This window comes from Pipistrellus hanaki, assembly GCF_964339955.1.
Source record: "Pipistrellus hanaki genome assembly, chromosome: 2".
NCBI lineage: Eukaryota > Metazoa > Chordata > Mammalia > Chiroptera > Vespertilionidae > Pipistrellus > Pipistrellus hanaki.
In genome coordinates this window covers 181,329,167-181,344,534 of record NC_140504.1, presented here as the reverse complement: position 1 = coordinate 181,344,534, position 15,368 = coordinate 181,329,167, and the positions used below count along the sequence as shown (strand labels likewise).

General features: G+C 41.0%; 1 protein-coding gene across 4 annotated transcripts in view; it reads left to right on the top strand.

The window, feature by feature from the left end:
* The window catches only part of KHDRBS1 (KH RNA binding domain containing, signal transduction associated 1), a 37,956-nt gene that overhangs the window by 14,240 nt on the left and 8,348 nt on the right, over positions 1 to 15,368 (top strand). For 3 of the 4 annotated variants that reach the window (XR_014794031.1, XR_014794032.1, XR_014794033.1), the window contains exons 2-9: positions 349 to 473; positions 1,481 to 1,597; positions 3,234 to 3,380; positions 6,900 to 7,033; positions 7,874 to 8,075; positions 8,586 to 8,653; positions 9,577 to 9,635; positions 12,673 to 12,865. Coding sequence is in view for 1 of the 4 variants with exons in the window: in XM_084873101.1 (XP_084729227.1) it covers positions 349 to 473; positions 1,481 to 1,597; positions 3,234 to 3,380; positions 6,900 to 7,033; positions 7,874 to 8,075; positions 8,586 to 8,653; positions 9,577 to 9,635; positions 12,673 to 12,770 (950 nt within the window). In the remaining 3 variants the exon portion in view is untranslated. Of the gene's footprint in view, positions 1 to 348; positions 474 to 1,480; positions 1,598 to 3,233; positions 3,381 to 6,899; positions 7,034 to 7,873; positions 8,076 to 8,585; positions 8,654 to 9,576; positions 9,636 to 12,672; positions 14,022 to 15,368 lie in introns of those variants that run through there. The other variant, XM_084873101.1, reaches the window with a different exon arrangement.

Here is a 15,368-nt window from a genome sequence, read left to right as displayed (position 1 = left end):
TTTCTTGATGCAGATTTTTACTTTTATTGTTTTAGTTTATCCTTTTTTCCTCATCTCTCCCCATTAGTGTTGTTAAGTCTCCTATTCGAAGAAACATTTGAATGTCTCTGATGTACAGACATTCAAGTGGCGGTTAAAGAGCAAACTGCTCTTACTAGGAACAGGCTTTGGGTTTTCTGATCAACTTAAGCTTTGGTGCTTTTTTGTTACTCTCTCTGAAATTAGCACATTCATCTGAACTATTTTGTGTAATTACATGGTATTCCATGTTATTGCTTTATGCAGACTTAGAAATTTATCTTTATTCACCAGAGCAAAACTCACTTAAATTCTATTTCTTTTATTCAGAAATTGAGAAGATTCAGAAAGGGCTTTCAAAGAAGGATGATGAAGAGAATTACTTGGATTTATTTTCTCATAAGAACATGAAGCTGAAGGAACGAGTACTGATACCCGTCAAGCAGTATCCCAAGGTAAGACAAAAAGTGCCTCATTTCTCTGAGTTGTCTTTGTAGGTATGAGCCATGGGCTCTAATAACGACTTCCAGAGACTGTGGTGCATTAGAAACTTAAGCCTTTGAAGTTTCTCTTTCATACTTGCATACTTATTTCTGGCAGTTGAAACAAGTAAGTCCATACAGATTGGATAGCTAGCTATAGCCAGGAAAGAAATGCAGTCATCTTCTTATTAAAAAGAGTTCCTCAAATGTTTGTTCCAGTTCAAAGTTCAAAGAAAAAAAAAATTGAAACCTAAAGAGTTATTTTGTCAAAAGATTTCTTAATATGGCCGAAACCGGTTTGGCTCAGTGGTAGAGCATCGGTCTGCGGACTGAAGGGTCCCAGGTTCGATTCCGGTCAAGGGCATGTACCTGGGTTGCGGGCACATCCCCGGTGGGGGGTGTGCAGGAGGCAGCTGGTCAATGTTTCTCTCTCATCGACGTTTCTAGTTCTCTATCCCTCTCCCTTCCTCTCTGTAAAAAAATCAATAAAATATATATTTTTTTAAAAAAGATTTCTTAATATGAAATCAAAATGAAGAAGTTATAACATAAATCCTTGAAAAGGTGAGGTTAACTTTATTTTTTACTCAAAGTTTTACTTTAAAAAAAAAATGCTCTCTCCACCTACTCCTCTTCTTTTTTTTAGGAAAACAATTAGTTATATTTAGTTTATAAAAAAACAGCACTAAACAGGTATTCCATGTCTGTTCTGAGGTAATCCTTAAAAATGTTTATGTATGTTAAAGTATTAGGGGTTGCAGTGTGATACTACATCTGAAATCCCAAAATCAACTCTAGGAACTACCACTTTCATAACCTTAGGCTAATCACTTCATCACTGCAACCTCAGTATATTCTTCGGTAAAATGGAAGTGTAACTACCTGTCTTATGGGATTGCTGAGATCACATGAGATAGTACATGTGGAAATGTTTCATAGGAGTATGAATATTTAGAAATCTATTTTTATTTTCTTGTCAGTTCAATTTTGTGGGGAAGATCCTTGGACCACAAGGGAATACTATCAAAAGACTGCAAGAAGAGACTGGTGCAAAGATCTCTGTGTTAGGAAAGGGCTCAATGAGAGACAAAGCCAAGGTAAGCTCACTTAGTGAAGCAAGATGACACCCTAATGCAAGCATGTCAAACTCCAAGGCTAACATGGACAAAATAAACACGGTGTAAGTTTATGTGGGCCGCAAAATAATAAATGCTTTGAGCCGAAACCGGTTTGGCTCAGCGGTAAGGCGTCGGTCGGACTGAAAGGTCCCAGGTTCGATTCCGGTCAAGAGCATCTACGTTGGTTGTGGGCACATCCCTGGTAGGGGGTGTGCAAGAGGCAACTGGTCGATGTTTCTCTCTCATCGACGTTTCTAGCTCTTTATGTCTCTCCCTTCCTCTCTGTAAAAAAATCAATAAAATATATTTAAAAAAACAACAACAAAAAAGCGCTTTGATTGTCATAGAAATGTAGGTTTATTCCGATAGAGACATGCTGAATACAAAGGGCTAAAATAAATGAGTAATCATTAACATAAAATAATAGAACATTTTAATAAAAATTAATATTATTTCTTGAACATTAATTTACCAGACACTGAATAATTGCACAAATTAATAAGTATAATGCAAATAAACCTATTTTTCTTGTTCTCCAAAAGTGAAATATTTCTTGTTGCACACATCAAACAACTTAGTACAAGAGTAATGGTGTGGCAATCAGCTGCTAAAATATTCTCTACTAGTATCAGTGGAGAGAAATGGTGAACCTGCAAGTAAGGCGTGTAAGGGAAATGAATGCAACACAATTATAGTAACCAGTCATTAGCAAACATTGAAGTTCATTATTAAAAACTAGAGGGCTGGTGTGCGAAATCATGTGAGACCCAGACCTGCCACGTCTCAGACCTGCCCTACACGAGCTGTGGGTCCCAGCCAGCGAGAGGTGCTCCATGCACCTCCTGGTGACTGGTTGTTTGGTCGTTCCGCCATTACAGCATCATGACCACAGGTCTTTTATGATATAGACTAGAGGCTCACACAAAATTTGTGCACGGGAATAGGGGGTGTCACTCAGCCCAACCTGTACCCTCTCCAATCTGGGACATCTCTCTCACAATCCAAGACTACTAGCTCCCAACTGCTCACCTGCCTGCCAGCCTAATCACCCCTTAACCACTCCCCTGCCAGCCTGATCAACGCCTAACTGCTTCTTTGCCAGCCCAATTGCTCTACTGCCCTCCCCTGCCAGCTTGGTCACCCCTAACTGCCCTTTCCTGCTGGCCTGGTCATTCCCAATTGCCCTCCCCTGCAGGCCTGGTCACCTCTAACTGCCCTCCTCTGTTGGCCTGGTTGCCCCCAGCTGCCCTCCTGCAGCCCTGGTGCCCCCCAACTGCCCTCCCATGCAGGCCTTGTCCCTCCCAACTGCCCTCCATGCAAGGCTGGTCGCTCCCAACTTCCCTCCCCTGGAGGCCTGCTTGCCCCTAACTGCTCTCCCCTGAAAGCCTGATCTCCCCCCAACTGTCCTCCCTGCAGGCCTGATCGCCCACAACTGCCCTCCACTGCTGGCCATCTTGTGGCCATCTTGTGGGTTGGAGTGTTTTACTTTTTTCTTATGCTTTACTATGTTCCTTAGATGTTACAGTTACTTCCTGCTGTTTCTTTGACCTTGAAGTTAAAGGTGTCATTAAATTCCTAGTCTGTGATGTGACGTTTTGTTTTCGTTTCTCCACAGGAAGAAGAGCTGCGCAAAGGTGGAGACCCCAAATATGCCCATTTGAATATGGATCTGCATGTCTTCATTGAAGTCTTTGGACCTCCTTGTGAGGCTTATGCTCTTATGGCACATGCTATGGAGGAAGTCAAGAAATTTCTCGTACCAGTAAGGAAATCTATATCCTGTATCTTTTGAGCAAGAGAGAACTGGATTTTGTGCTGTTGCTAAGGCAGTGGTTCTTAACTAGAGTCTCTGCATAACCTAAAATTGTATACCCAATTCTGCACTTAACGTTTATTTTCCTGAGGTGGTCCTTTAACTTGTACCAAGTTTGCAAAGCATTGTGCCCAAGGCCACTCTACTCATCCTGGAGTAATGTGGTTTTAGTTGTAGGTCAGTATCTTAGGTCCACAGCATATCTGGCATTTTAACATCTGGTTAACAAAGATTTAACAATTTCTTCACTGAGATAAGTATTTTGGTACTAGTGTGGAACCAGGAGATTATAGGAAAGTGACTCAAGGGTTTGTGTTTTAGACTTTACAGAGTCTAGAAGATAGCAGCGAGAAGCTTCTAATATCCAATCTTAATGGATTAAATTTGACCTGAGTATGTTCAGGGCTTTTTCTCCTGGAGGAGTTTATTCAAGTAGAGTTTGATTAGAAAGAGACCTGATTATTACAGGCTTGACTGTTGATATTAAACAGATTGGTATGCAGCTCCTTTGAGAATGTAATTGAAGCCCAAGAAGAGTTAGAACAGACAAGGTTACCTGTCTTGCTTATCAAGACACCTGGTCAGAGGGCTCATTCTTTGAATTAATAGAAAATGGTGCAATTTCTGCCTTTTTGTAAGGCTTGGTAATTACTAGAATTAACATACTGTTGTTGAATATTTAATAACCAAGGTTGACAGTACTGTTCAACTAGATGTGAGTAGCAGCATGTTTTCATCATTAAAACTAAAGGGGGTAACTACAGTTCTTGGTTTTCTTGACTGTGTAAAATGAGGGACTTAGAACAAAATGTGGCACGGCCTGTGTGGCTCAGTGGTTGAGCGTTGACCTATGAACCAGGACTTCACAGTTCTATTCCCAGTCATACTTCGTTTTCTTATTTTTCTACTCACAAACATTTTCTAGGCCCCTAAAAGAAGCCCATAGCCTTGATACTATGTTCTTAGAGCCCATAGAATAAGCAGACTCTACGTTGCCGGGTCTATCCCCACTAGGGGGCATGCAGGAAGCAGTTGATCATCATCAATGTTTCTATCTCTATCTCCCTTTCCCTTCCTCTCTAAAATCAGTTTTTAAAGAGAGAACTAAATGAGGTATTCGGAGGATGTGAGAACTGGTAGAGCAAAAATTTATAAGCATTGTGTGCCTATAATGCTGAGTTCCAAGGATTCCAACACTGTCTCAAATATTTCAGCAGCTGCTTTGCTTCCAAGTACCTTGTCTTCATTAGAATGTTCAACATGAAACAGCCAAATTTAAATATCCTGGAGAAAAACCCAGAGCTGGTCAATTTTTCCTTAAGGGAATTCTTTTGACTCTTTTTGAGGTGTTGTATTGAAGCATCCTGAGCCAATCCAGTTTCTGAACGGGACTACAGGGGAGTGCCCATCCCCTCTTTATCATTGGTCTCAGCATATTTCTCAAAAGGAATAGGCTTACAAGACTTCCATGTAAGTGGATCATCAAATAAGATTCCTGCCAGAGAGACCTGGGTTTCCTCGGAGTTGATGTGGCATTTGGGAGACTCTAAACAAATTGGCTGTCTATGGTCACTTGATTGCCCAGTGTAAGTCTTAAGCAGCAGTAACGTGTAAGGTAGGAGGATGAGGTAAAAAGCTATGGAAGGGCATCTCCGTGGCAATTAGAATTTTATATTCTTGAAACTTTATCCACCTGGACTTATAAAAATGCATGTATATTAAGACTGAATGGCTTTTATCAGGCAATATATGAAAAGATTTGCAGATGACTCCATTTTTCCCTTGGAGCAATTAACTATATCAGAGAGACTTCCGGTACAGTAGGTAGAGCACTGGACTGGAAGTTTTATCTGCATCATCTTGAACAAGTTACTGTTTCACTTTTGTGAGCTTTATTCGTCTCAAACATAATGTTAAGTAACTGGTAAGTGCCTTGGGTCTAGTTACAAAAATGGCTCCTGGGAGTTCACAATCTAGTGAGAAAGACAGACCAGCAATTCTAAAATGATGTGGTAACTGCTCTGGTAGAGAAAATCAACATAGTGCCATGGGAAAAGAAGAGGGACTGGGGGTGGCATCAAGTGAAAGTTTTTCAAAAGAGGTAATATTTTAGATTGTCTTGTAAGAGTGGGTTAAAGTCCCTCAGGTAGGCAAGAAAAGGGCATTGTAGTTTTAACTAGAGGCCCAGTGCACTCCCCATCAGGGTTGGGGGGTAATAAGGAATGGGTCAACCCTGGTTGGGGGGGCAGGCAGGGTTGGCCCACTGGCCCCATCCCCTGGTCAAACTCCCAGTTGAGGGGACAATTTGCATATTAGCCTTTTATTATATAGGATGATTCAAAGCCTAGATTCTGAATTCACATCTGGAGTCCGCCACTTACTAGTTCTATGTCTATTTACTTAAGGGTTGTTTTGAAAATTAGACTGAAAAGTCTATATAAAGCTTATTATTTAGTACCTGATACATATAGCATAATTTATGGTAGTGGCTTTTATTATTTTAGGGGGAAAAAAACTATTTGCAAGAATGGATATGTAAGAGTATGCCAGAATCTGAACTATAAGTTGTTCAGCCTGGCTTGAAAGAAGTTATCCTTAGGATGGAAGTGATGATCTGGAGAGCTAGGCAGGGACCACCACATCATGAAGAGCTGTGATCTATAATAAAAGCATAATATGCAAATAGATCAAAGGACCCAACAGTAGAACAATGGTCCAGACCACCTTCCGGACGACCATGCTATGACACACACTGGCATCAGCCAGCCAAGGCAGGTGTGATGCAATTAGTCGGGGAGCCCTGCTGTTGCCCCACGCTTGTCCCACAGAGGTAGGCCCAGGCCACCAGCTGGCAGGGTGATCGCCCCAAAGAGCCAAAGAGGGAGGCTCAGGCCACCCTCTGCATGGAGCCCCAGCTGAGGTGGGCGGGGCCTCCCTCTGTTGTGTGATCGCCCCACAGAGGGAAGCCCAGGCCAGCCAAGCAATCACACCCCACACCTGTCACCCGCAGAGGGAGGTGACTGGTGTTGGGGAAGGGAGGACAGCGCCACACAGATGGCACGCAGTGGCACCGGTGGGGGCCGACCAGCTGCTGGCAACCAGGGGAAGGAAGGCCCTGATCGCTGGCAAGGCCTAGGGACCCTACTGGAGTGGTCCCAGGTTGCAAGAGGGCACAGGCTGGGCTGAGGGACACCTCCCTCTTCATCTCTTTCTCCCCCCCCCGCCCCCCCCCCCCCCCGCTCCCATGCATGAATTTTATGCACTGGGCCTCTAGTATTTTAATAAAGATAAGGTACTTTCCTCAAAGAGGTAACAGCAGGCTGCCATTTTACTAGAGAATGAATGATCTCTTATACTTCATCTGGGCTTTCTAATTTGTTCTTATTCAGGGCTCATGTGGCCTAGACAACTTCCCAGCAAAATTTGGAGATGTTACACAATAATCTTTCTGTTATCTTTCATTTGCAGGATATGATGGATGATATCTGTCAGGAGCAGTTTCTAGAGCTGTCCTATTTGAACGGAGTACCAGAGCCCTCTCGAGGACGCGGGGTGCCAGTGAGAGGCCGGGGCGCTGCCCCTCCTCCTCCACCTGTCCCCAGGTAGAAATAATGTAAACAACCAGAAATAGCATGTAAATTTGACCGCTAGAACCATCTCCCTCTTTTTGGTGCTCTTAGCTCCAGCTTAGAAGGAGTCTTATATCCTTCATTGACTGGAATTCTAGCTCTTGAGCATTTTGGCCATAGTCAAGTGTAGCAGTCCTTCTGAAAGTTTTGGTCTTTTAATTTTGGACAGCTATATCATTTTTGTTTTTTAAATATATTTTTATTGATTTCAGAGAGGAAGGGAGAGGGAGAGAGAGAGAGAAAAGCATCAATGATGAGAGAGAATTATTAATCTGTTGCTTCCTGAATGCCCCCATTGGGGGTCAAGCCCACAACCCAGGCATGTGCCCTGACTGGAAATCGAACCATGACCTGGTTTTCATAGATCGACACTCAACCATTGAGTCATGCCAGTCGGGTCAGTTATAGCATTTTTAAATAATCACTGACTTAGCATTTTACCTTTTGTTACTGATCTTTATGGTGTGTCCAGACTCTCCAAAGCAGTTTATTGCGGGACCTGGGGAATCTTCCATTGTGGGTTTTTTACTTACCCATACATTCCTCTAGGTTTTAATAATAGTATTTTTAAGGCGTCATAAAATCTGGCTCGTTCCAGAATTTGCACACAAATCTGACCATGTAAGTAGCCTATTTATTAAAAAATCTCTTTCAACAATAAAGATAAAGTATAAGAAAAAAAAAGATCTCCATTTAAAATAAACTTTCTTAGATGATGTGTTATAAAATCATGAACCTAAAACCTGTATAATTTTGTTAACTAGTGTCACCCTAATAAATTCAACTAAAAGTGGGAAAACTTTCTTTTCATAGGGGCCGAGGTGTTGTACCACCTCGTGGGGCTTTGGTGCGTGGCACGCCAGTGAGAGGAGCCATCACCAGAGGTGCCACCGTGACTCGAGGAGTGCCACCCCCACCTACTGTGAGGGGTGCCCCAGCACCAAGGGCACGGACAGCAGGCATCCAGAGAATACCTTTGCCTCCACCCCCTGCACCAGAAACATATGAAGATTATGTAAGAAGTTTGAACAATGTGCCATTTCCCACTACCTAGAAGGTTGCCAAAGGAAGTTGAATGACAGGGCCTTGGCCCTTGATGTAGGTGGCAGGGATTGCCTGTAAGATTCAGAATCTGCTCTTTTCTCTTGCAGTGAATGTTAACTTAGGAGAAAATTTTTCCATTTTAAGCATGGTTTGCTACCATACGTATGTTGACTAAACAGGAAATAAGCTGTGCCTCAAAGTACAGTATTTTACTAAGGGGTCTCCCACTACCACCAGTTCAAATTTGTGCCTTATTTCCTGCTCACACTTGGTTTTTGTTTTCTTTCTGTTTCTTTTTGTTTGATTGGTTTTGTTTCATGTTTTAAAAATAATCCTTTCTCTCTTGACTATTTCACTATGGGTGTTAACATTTGGAAGGGAAAGTTTGTGTTCTGTTCATGTAAAAGCCTGCATCCTCCCAGGGGATGTAATTACCTTCCCTCTGTGATTCTGACTTGTTCTTTCATTTTATTGGTTCTAGGGATATGATGATACATATGCAGAGCAGAGTTATGAAGGCTACGAAGGCTATTACAGCCAGAGCCAAGGGTAAGTCAGGAAACAGAGGTGCTGTTTCTTGTCCTGGGGATGGGCAGCGGGGCAGGGGTGGGGGAGAGTGGAAGGGACAGAGATTTAGGTAGCACAAATCTAAGGAGCAGTGTGGCTTACTTTTTGAAGGTATCTACTATGCTTTGGACATCTGTAAGTTTAGTAAATTATGAATTTTGAATTATATGGTAGAATCTGAGAATAGAAAAATTCCTGAGCTGTAACTACATGGAAACAAAGGGGAAATGCCTTTAAATTATTTGGTTTATTTTTAAAAAATATCACAGTCACAGTAAAATTGTATAAAAGTTTAAAAGGAAACTAGAATTCCATTGCAATAACTTGGGTTCTTTTCTTTCTTTTTCTTCTTCTTTTTTTTTTTTTTAAGATTTTTATTGAATTTGAGAGAGAAACATCCATGTGAGAGCAAAACAATCACCTGCCTCCTGCACGCCCCCTACCCGGAATCAAGCCTGCAACCCAAGCATGTGCCCTGACCAGGAATCAAACTGGCAACTGAGCCATACTGGGCAGGGCTGTGCTTTTCTTTAAAAACATTTTTTGTGTATATTTGTTTTATCTATGATTGAAGAAATGTCTCATAATTCTACATGGGGGACAAGATAGTTCTCATGTTTGTTTATTCTCTTCCAGTAAGCACTGTGGTCAATTTTATATTATGCTTTTCCACTTTAAATTGTGTGGTATCCATTTTTCTTTGCTACAGTTGTTATCCATTTTCTTATCAGTACATAGTTATACATGTGTTGGTAGTATTTTATGGTTTGAAGATGGGGAATGAGCATTTTCCTTTATTATACACACAGTAAAATGACTGAAAAATATGGAAGTATTTGGGAGAAAGGTAAAACTGAAACATAATTGCTATATGGCTCTCTTAACACTCTGTCTTTGGCTTTTAGGGACTCAGAATATTATGACTATGGACATGGGGAGGTTCAAGATTCTTATGAAGCATATGGTATGTTTTTATTTCTATGTTGGGGCAGAATGTGCAAGTAAGTGCCTGAGAGAATGCTGGATTATTGAGGGTCAGACAGTCACACCTGAGGAGAATCCTTTAAAGGCCAAGTTGTTGGTAGATGTAACAATAGGAATCCTGCTCTTACTTAAGCTTTGTGTGCAGTAGAGATAGGAGTACTATTACTCTTGAAGGCTAAGAAAATGTCCTAAACTAGGAATCAGCAAACTAGTTTGCCTGGTTGGAACAGCACACTTTTTTTTTAATCCTCACCTGAGGATATTTTTTCTATTACTTTTTAGAGATAGTGAAAGAGGAGGTATGGGGGTGGGGAGTGAGAGAGAAACATCAATATGAGCGATACATTGATTGACCTTGGCCCTTGACCCAGAATGGAACCTGCGACCCTTTGGTGCACCTGCCAGTGCTCTAACCACTTTGTCACACCAGCCAGGACTGAAGCAGTAAACTTTTAAGCTGATGTTGAATTATTTTTTCCTACTTTAGGCCAGGAGATGGCTGGACATAGGTTATGTTGCTGGGCCTTTGCTACTGATTACCTAGACCACATTGGTAGATAAGAATTTCATTATATCCACCTCTGCTCTTCTTCCCTACCTCACTTTTAAAACAATTTTGGATCTCATCGAACAGAATCCCAATGTAGAGGAAATAATAGCTGAAAGAGACCTAGATTGCAAATAGCTAGAGCAAATTGGGGCAAGAATAACACCTGTTAGACTCAGGTTAGAGGAGTGGGGCTGGAGCCAGTTCAGGGCCGTACTGGCATCAAGACCCTTCCTACTTTGGAGATATCTCAACTCCTAAGAGAGCTATAGCGGTGGAATGGCTGCATGGCCAAACTGTCTTCCCTGAGGTTTAGTTGAAAATGCATTGCTCAAGAGTGTCTTCAAAGAGCCAGTAATGACCTCATGTTAATGGGCCCAGAGGGTGTGCCATGTGGCCACAGGTGCAGAGAGGGAGCAGTCTTTTAAAGGTGAGATATTTTAAACATACCTAAAGGAATTCTAGAATTCTTAGCAAGAGGTTCAGCAGTTGACAGATCTTCTTAAGATGCTAATTGACAACCTCCCTCTTCCCCTCGCTGAAAAGGGGAACCTCTTAGGGACTCCCACAAATGGGCAAGCTGAGCCCAACAGCTCAGTGTGGTATGTAGTAACCACTGAGCTACTTTCCCAGGGAAGCAGTTTTTACTAATTCTAGCTAAATGGCATTGGACTGTTGCCATCAGTAACTCTTCTATTCATATGCCACTATTTAGAGGAGCGGTATGATTGCTCTGGGGAATTTCCCTCCTATCAGTGAGGCAGCACAATGGGCCTCTGTATGTGTTGACTATATTGCATTTCTGTTTTGCTGGATAAAAGACTGGACTGAAAGAGGCAGACTGCTCCTTATGCCCCTGGTATGATGTTGCCATGGTAATCTGTTCTGATTTCTGCCTTTATAAAGAGAATTAGAAAAAATAAACTACCGTGTTTCCCCGAAAATAGGACATCCTTCGAAAATAAGACCTAGCGCATGGAAAGATAAGACATCCCCTGAAAATAAGACCAAGTGCAACTTTGGGAGAAAAAATTAATATAAGACACTGTCTTATTTTCGGGGAAACAGGGTATCTTGTTGGTGGTACCCAGAAACAATTTGGAAAGTGATGGACATACCTATTATACTAGGCATAGAAACAGGCTTAAATAGGGTGCTGTGTGACTTTAGATGCATATAAGGAATTTTTTAATATATATATATATATTTTAAATTGATTTCATAAAGGAATGGAGAGGGAGTGATAGAAACATCGATGATGAGAGAGAACCATTGATTGGCTGCCTCCTGCATGCCCCCTACTGGGGCTTGGGCCCACAACCCGGGCATATGCTCTTGACCAGAATCAAACCCAGGACCCCAGTCTGCAAGCCAATGCTCTATCCACTGAGCCAAACCAGCTAGGGCATATAAGAGATTTTTTTTTTTAATATTTTTTATTTTTGAGCGAGGAAGAGAGAAAGAAAATCAATAATGATGAGAGAAACATTGATCGGCTGACTCCTGCATGCCTCCCAATGGGAATTGAGCCCATAACCTGAGCATGTGCCCTGACTGGGAATGGGACTGTGACCTCCTGGGTTCATGGGTCGATGCTCAACCACTGAGCCATGCCAGTCAGGCCCATATAGGGGATTTTAAACCTGTAGTGATGGAGGCAGATGTTTGTGAATGCAGGCAGCTGGAGAAATACTTCAGGAATGAATTGGCATGGGTAAAACATGGCAGTGAATGTGAAGAATAAGCTTATAAACACAACTCATTTTTATGAGAGGTCATCTCTAGAAATAAGTGATCCGCTCCCTCACATTTTTCCATATTACAAAGGAAACCCATTTGAGGATGTCACCTATGTTGTCTGACCTCTCCAGACTGGCTTCTCTGGAATATTGGCATCAGGGCAGAAAAAATGAATTCTCATTAGTGCTACCCACACAATTGATAGTACTTTGCTCTGCCAGAGCAGTGGGCCGCAGCTCTGCTGGTGGGGAGCCTCATGAAAAGTGGTCCTTGCTTATTCTTCCCAGAGTCAGAGGGCACTTCTCCACGAGGAAACCTGACTTTCTGATGTATGAAAAGGGAGCTACCTGCTTCACCCTCCCTGAGGCTGTCTGGTTGCTTTGGGAACAGGAAAGGGTATTACAAACCCACTGAGATTGATTTCCTCGCTGTCTCAGCAAGTGTTGGGTTTATCCAGGTTTGAGGGTTGGAGTGTAAATCATGTTGCCTGTGGAGACCCTCTTTCTGGAGATTATTCCAAGCCCTTTCTGAGCTGTTTCCTTCTTCCTATCCGCTCAAAACTTCCCTCCAGTTGGGAAATTGCCTAAGCTGCTAGGAGGGCCAAGTAGAGGGAAAAGCAAGGACCACTGGGTAGGTAGCAAAGCAGTGTTTCTTTACCAGGTGACTTCCTTCATCCTAGATGCCATTGACACAAAACAAGGTTTACAAACTGTTCTTGCTTTCCCCACAGGCCAAGACGACTGGAATGGGACCAGGCCGTCGCTGAAGGCCCCTCCATCTAGGCCAGTGAAGGGAGCATACAGAGAGCACCCATATGGACGTTATTAAAAACAAACATGAGGGGAAAATATCAGTTATGAGCAAAGTTGTTACTGATTTCTTGTATCTCCCAGGATTCCTGTTGCTTTACCCACAACAGACAAGTAATTGTCTAAGTGTTTTTCTTCGTGGTCCCCTTCTTCTCCCCATCTTACTCCATTCTTAACTCTGCATTCTGGCTTCTGTATGTAGTATTTTAAAATGAGTTAAAATAGATTTAGGAATATCGAATTAATTTTTTTAAGTGTGTAGATGCTTTTTTTCTTTGTTGTTTAAATATAAACAGAAATGTACCTTTTATAATAAAAAAAAGAAGTTGAGTAAAAAAAAAAAAAAAACACACCACAAACCTGTTAGTTTCAAAAGTGACATTGCTTGCTTAAAGGTTCTGAAGTTAAGGCTTGTTAACTTTATCTTAGTTTTGATTTGAGGCATCCCGTATAGTTGTAGTTGCAGAATCCCAAACTAGGCTACATTTCAAAATTCAGGGCTGTTTAAGATTTAAAATCACAAATGTTAATGGCAATAGGTGCCACCATGTAAAAGTGAGCTCAGACGTCACTAAAAATGTTTCCTTTAAAAGCACATGGCGGTTGAATCTTAAGGTTAAATTTTAATATGAAAGATCCTCATGAATTAAATAGTTGATGCAATTTTAACATTAATTGACTTAAAAAACAACAAGATTAGGTTTGTAAAAATGACTTTTTCATTATGTGGGTTTTGAAATCTAGCCCCAGACATACAGTGTTGAGAGATACTTAGTGGAAAGTAGGCTTTGAAGCGTTTAATTGGGGGAGAGGGGTTTGCCACCTGAATTGAATTTGATGCAGAGCTTTTTAGCCACAGTCTTTAAATAATAGTACTAATAATTAAAGTTTCAGTATTTAAAAAGAAAGTGTTTTGTCCATCTGAGATTCTACACTCCATGAAAAGCTCATTTGGACACTGGGGCCAAAAGCTGACAATTTTTTTAAGTTTAACAGTTGTCAATATTGAACTGTTCCCAAGGTAGTCAATGAAGTATGTCTCAACACTAGCATGATATAAAAAGGGACACTGCAGCTGAATGAAAAAGGAATCAAAATCCACTTTGTACATAAGTTAAAGTCCTAATTGGATTTGTACCATCCTCCCATTTTGTTCTTGGAAGATTAAATGCTACATGTGTAAGTCTGCCTAAATAGGTAGCTTAAACTTATGTCAAAATGTCTGAAGCAGTTTGTCAATAAAGTTTAGTCCTTTTTTAATCAAAGTAAATGTGATGAATTGTCATTTTTGTGGGTGGACAATAAAATAGTTTTCTCTTTCAAATAAACTTAAATTAATTCTAAAGTTAATGGGCTTGTTAAAAGTTGGAGCTTGGAGACTTTCTTAAAAGTTGTGGTGGGGATTTTATTTTAAGTTTACCAAAAAAAGTTTATGAGTTGTTAAGTTTTAGTTTAAAAATAACCAAAGCTTTTTCACCCCCTGGAAGTTGTTGAAAACAGTTTAATCCTATCTGGAGAGAAAGAAACAAGTAATCAAAAACTTGGATTGGTTTCCATTTAGAGGTGTCAATATTTAAAGAGCCAGCCACCTTGTTTGCATCTTCCCTTAGTGGTCCTAAAAGTGACACCAAATAATCTCTGTGAGATTGGAAAGGATAGCACCTGCTTTCGAGATGACAGTTCAGCAAACTCTGGGTACATTTACGGGTTTCCTTCTAATCCCAGAAATGCTATTAGTAAATCAGCTGGGCTGGGCAGGATCTGGCATGATAGGCTGGCTCTGTACTCCCTCCTGAGAGATCAAGAGGAAATGATGGAATTGGTTGGCCCTGTTTCCACTCCTCTGTTAATTTTTAGGGTTTGCATGACTTCTCTAAGTGAGCCACCTAAAACTGCTCGGGGGTGAAAAATCCTCTTGTATGAAGTGCCAAGCTGCCTGCAGCAGTGCATGATGGACATTTTTTTCTTTTTAAAACACACCAACAAAAAATGTATTTATAGATTGTGATAAAGTGTAAATAACTGAATTTTCAACCATGGTTTGAAGTCAGCTTTCAGGGCATTATGTCTTGTTTTGATGAAAAGAGATCACTCTATACCCCCCTTTTTAAAGGAAAATTATCGCAAGAGAATCAGGATGTGTAAAGCTAACATGCATCGCAAAAAACCAAAGGTAACCTAAATGTCTGATTTTAATAGCACATATTTCTCTTTTACATAAACTGTGACAGCAACTTGCATAAACAATTCTTTAGCTGTTAATTTTAATGTTAAAACTTTGCAAAACTTGTTTAATAAAAATAGCTGTAAAAAGAAAAACCATATGCTGCCGCATAAATTAGCCATAACTCTTAATAATCCTGCCCATCACAAGTGAACTGTAATGTAACCTGGGCACAAAGTTTGACATCTTAAATGACACAATGTAAAATTTCAATGACTGTAGATTAGATATGCTCCCCAAAGTAAAGATTTCTGCTCAGCTATTTTAAAATGTACAAGGATGAGCCCCTATAGGTTCCCATATTGATATTCATAATGAAATGTTACTTAAAATTTCCTTAAAGTTGCATGTTTCTCTCCTGTACTGTGTAAACTGCATGCAGGATCTCTATCT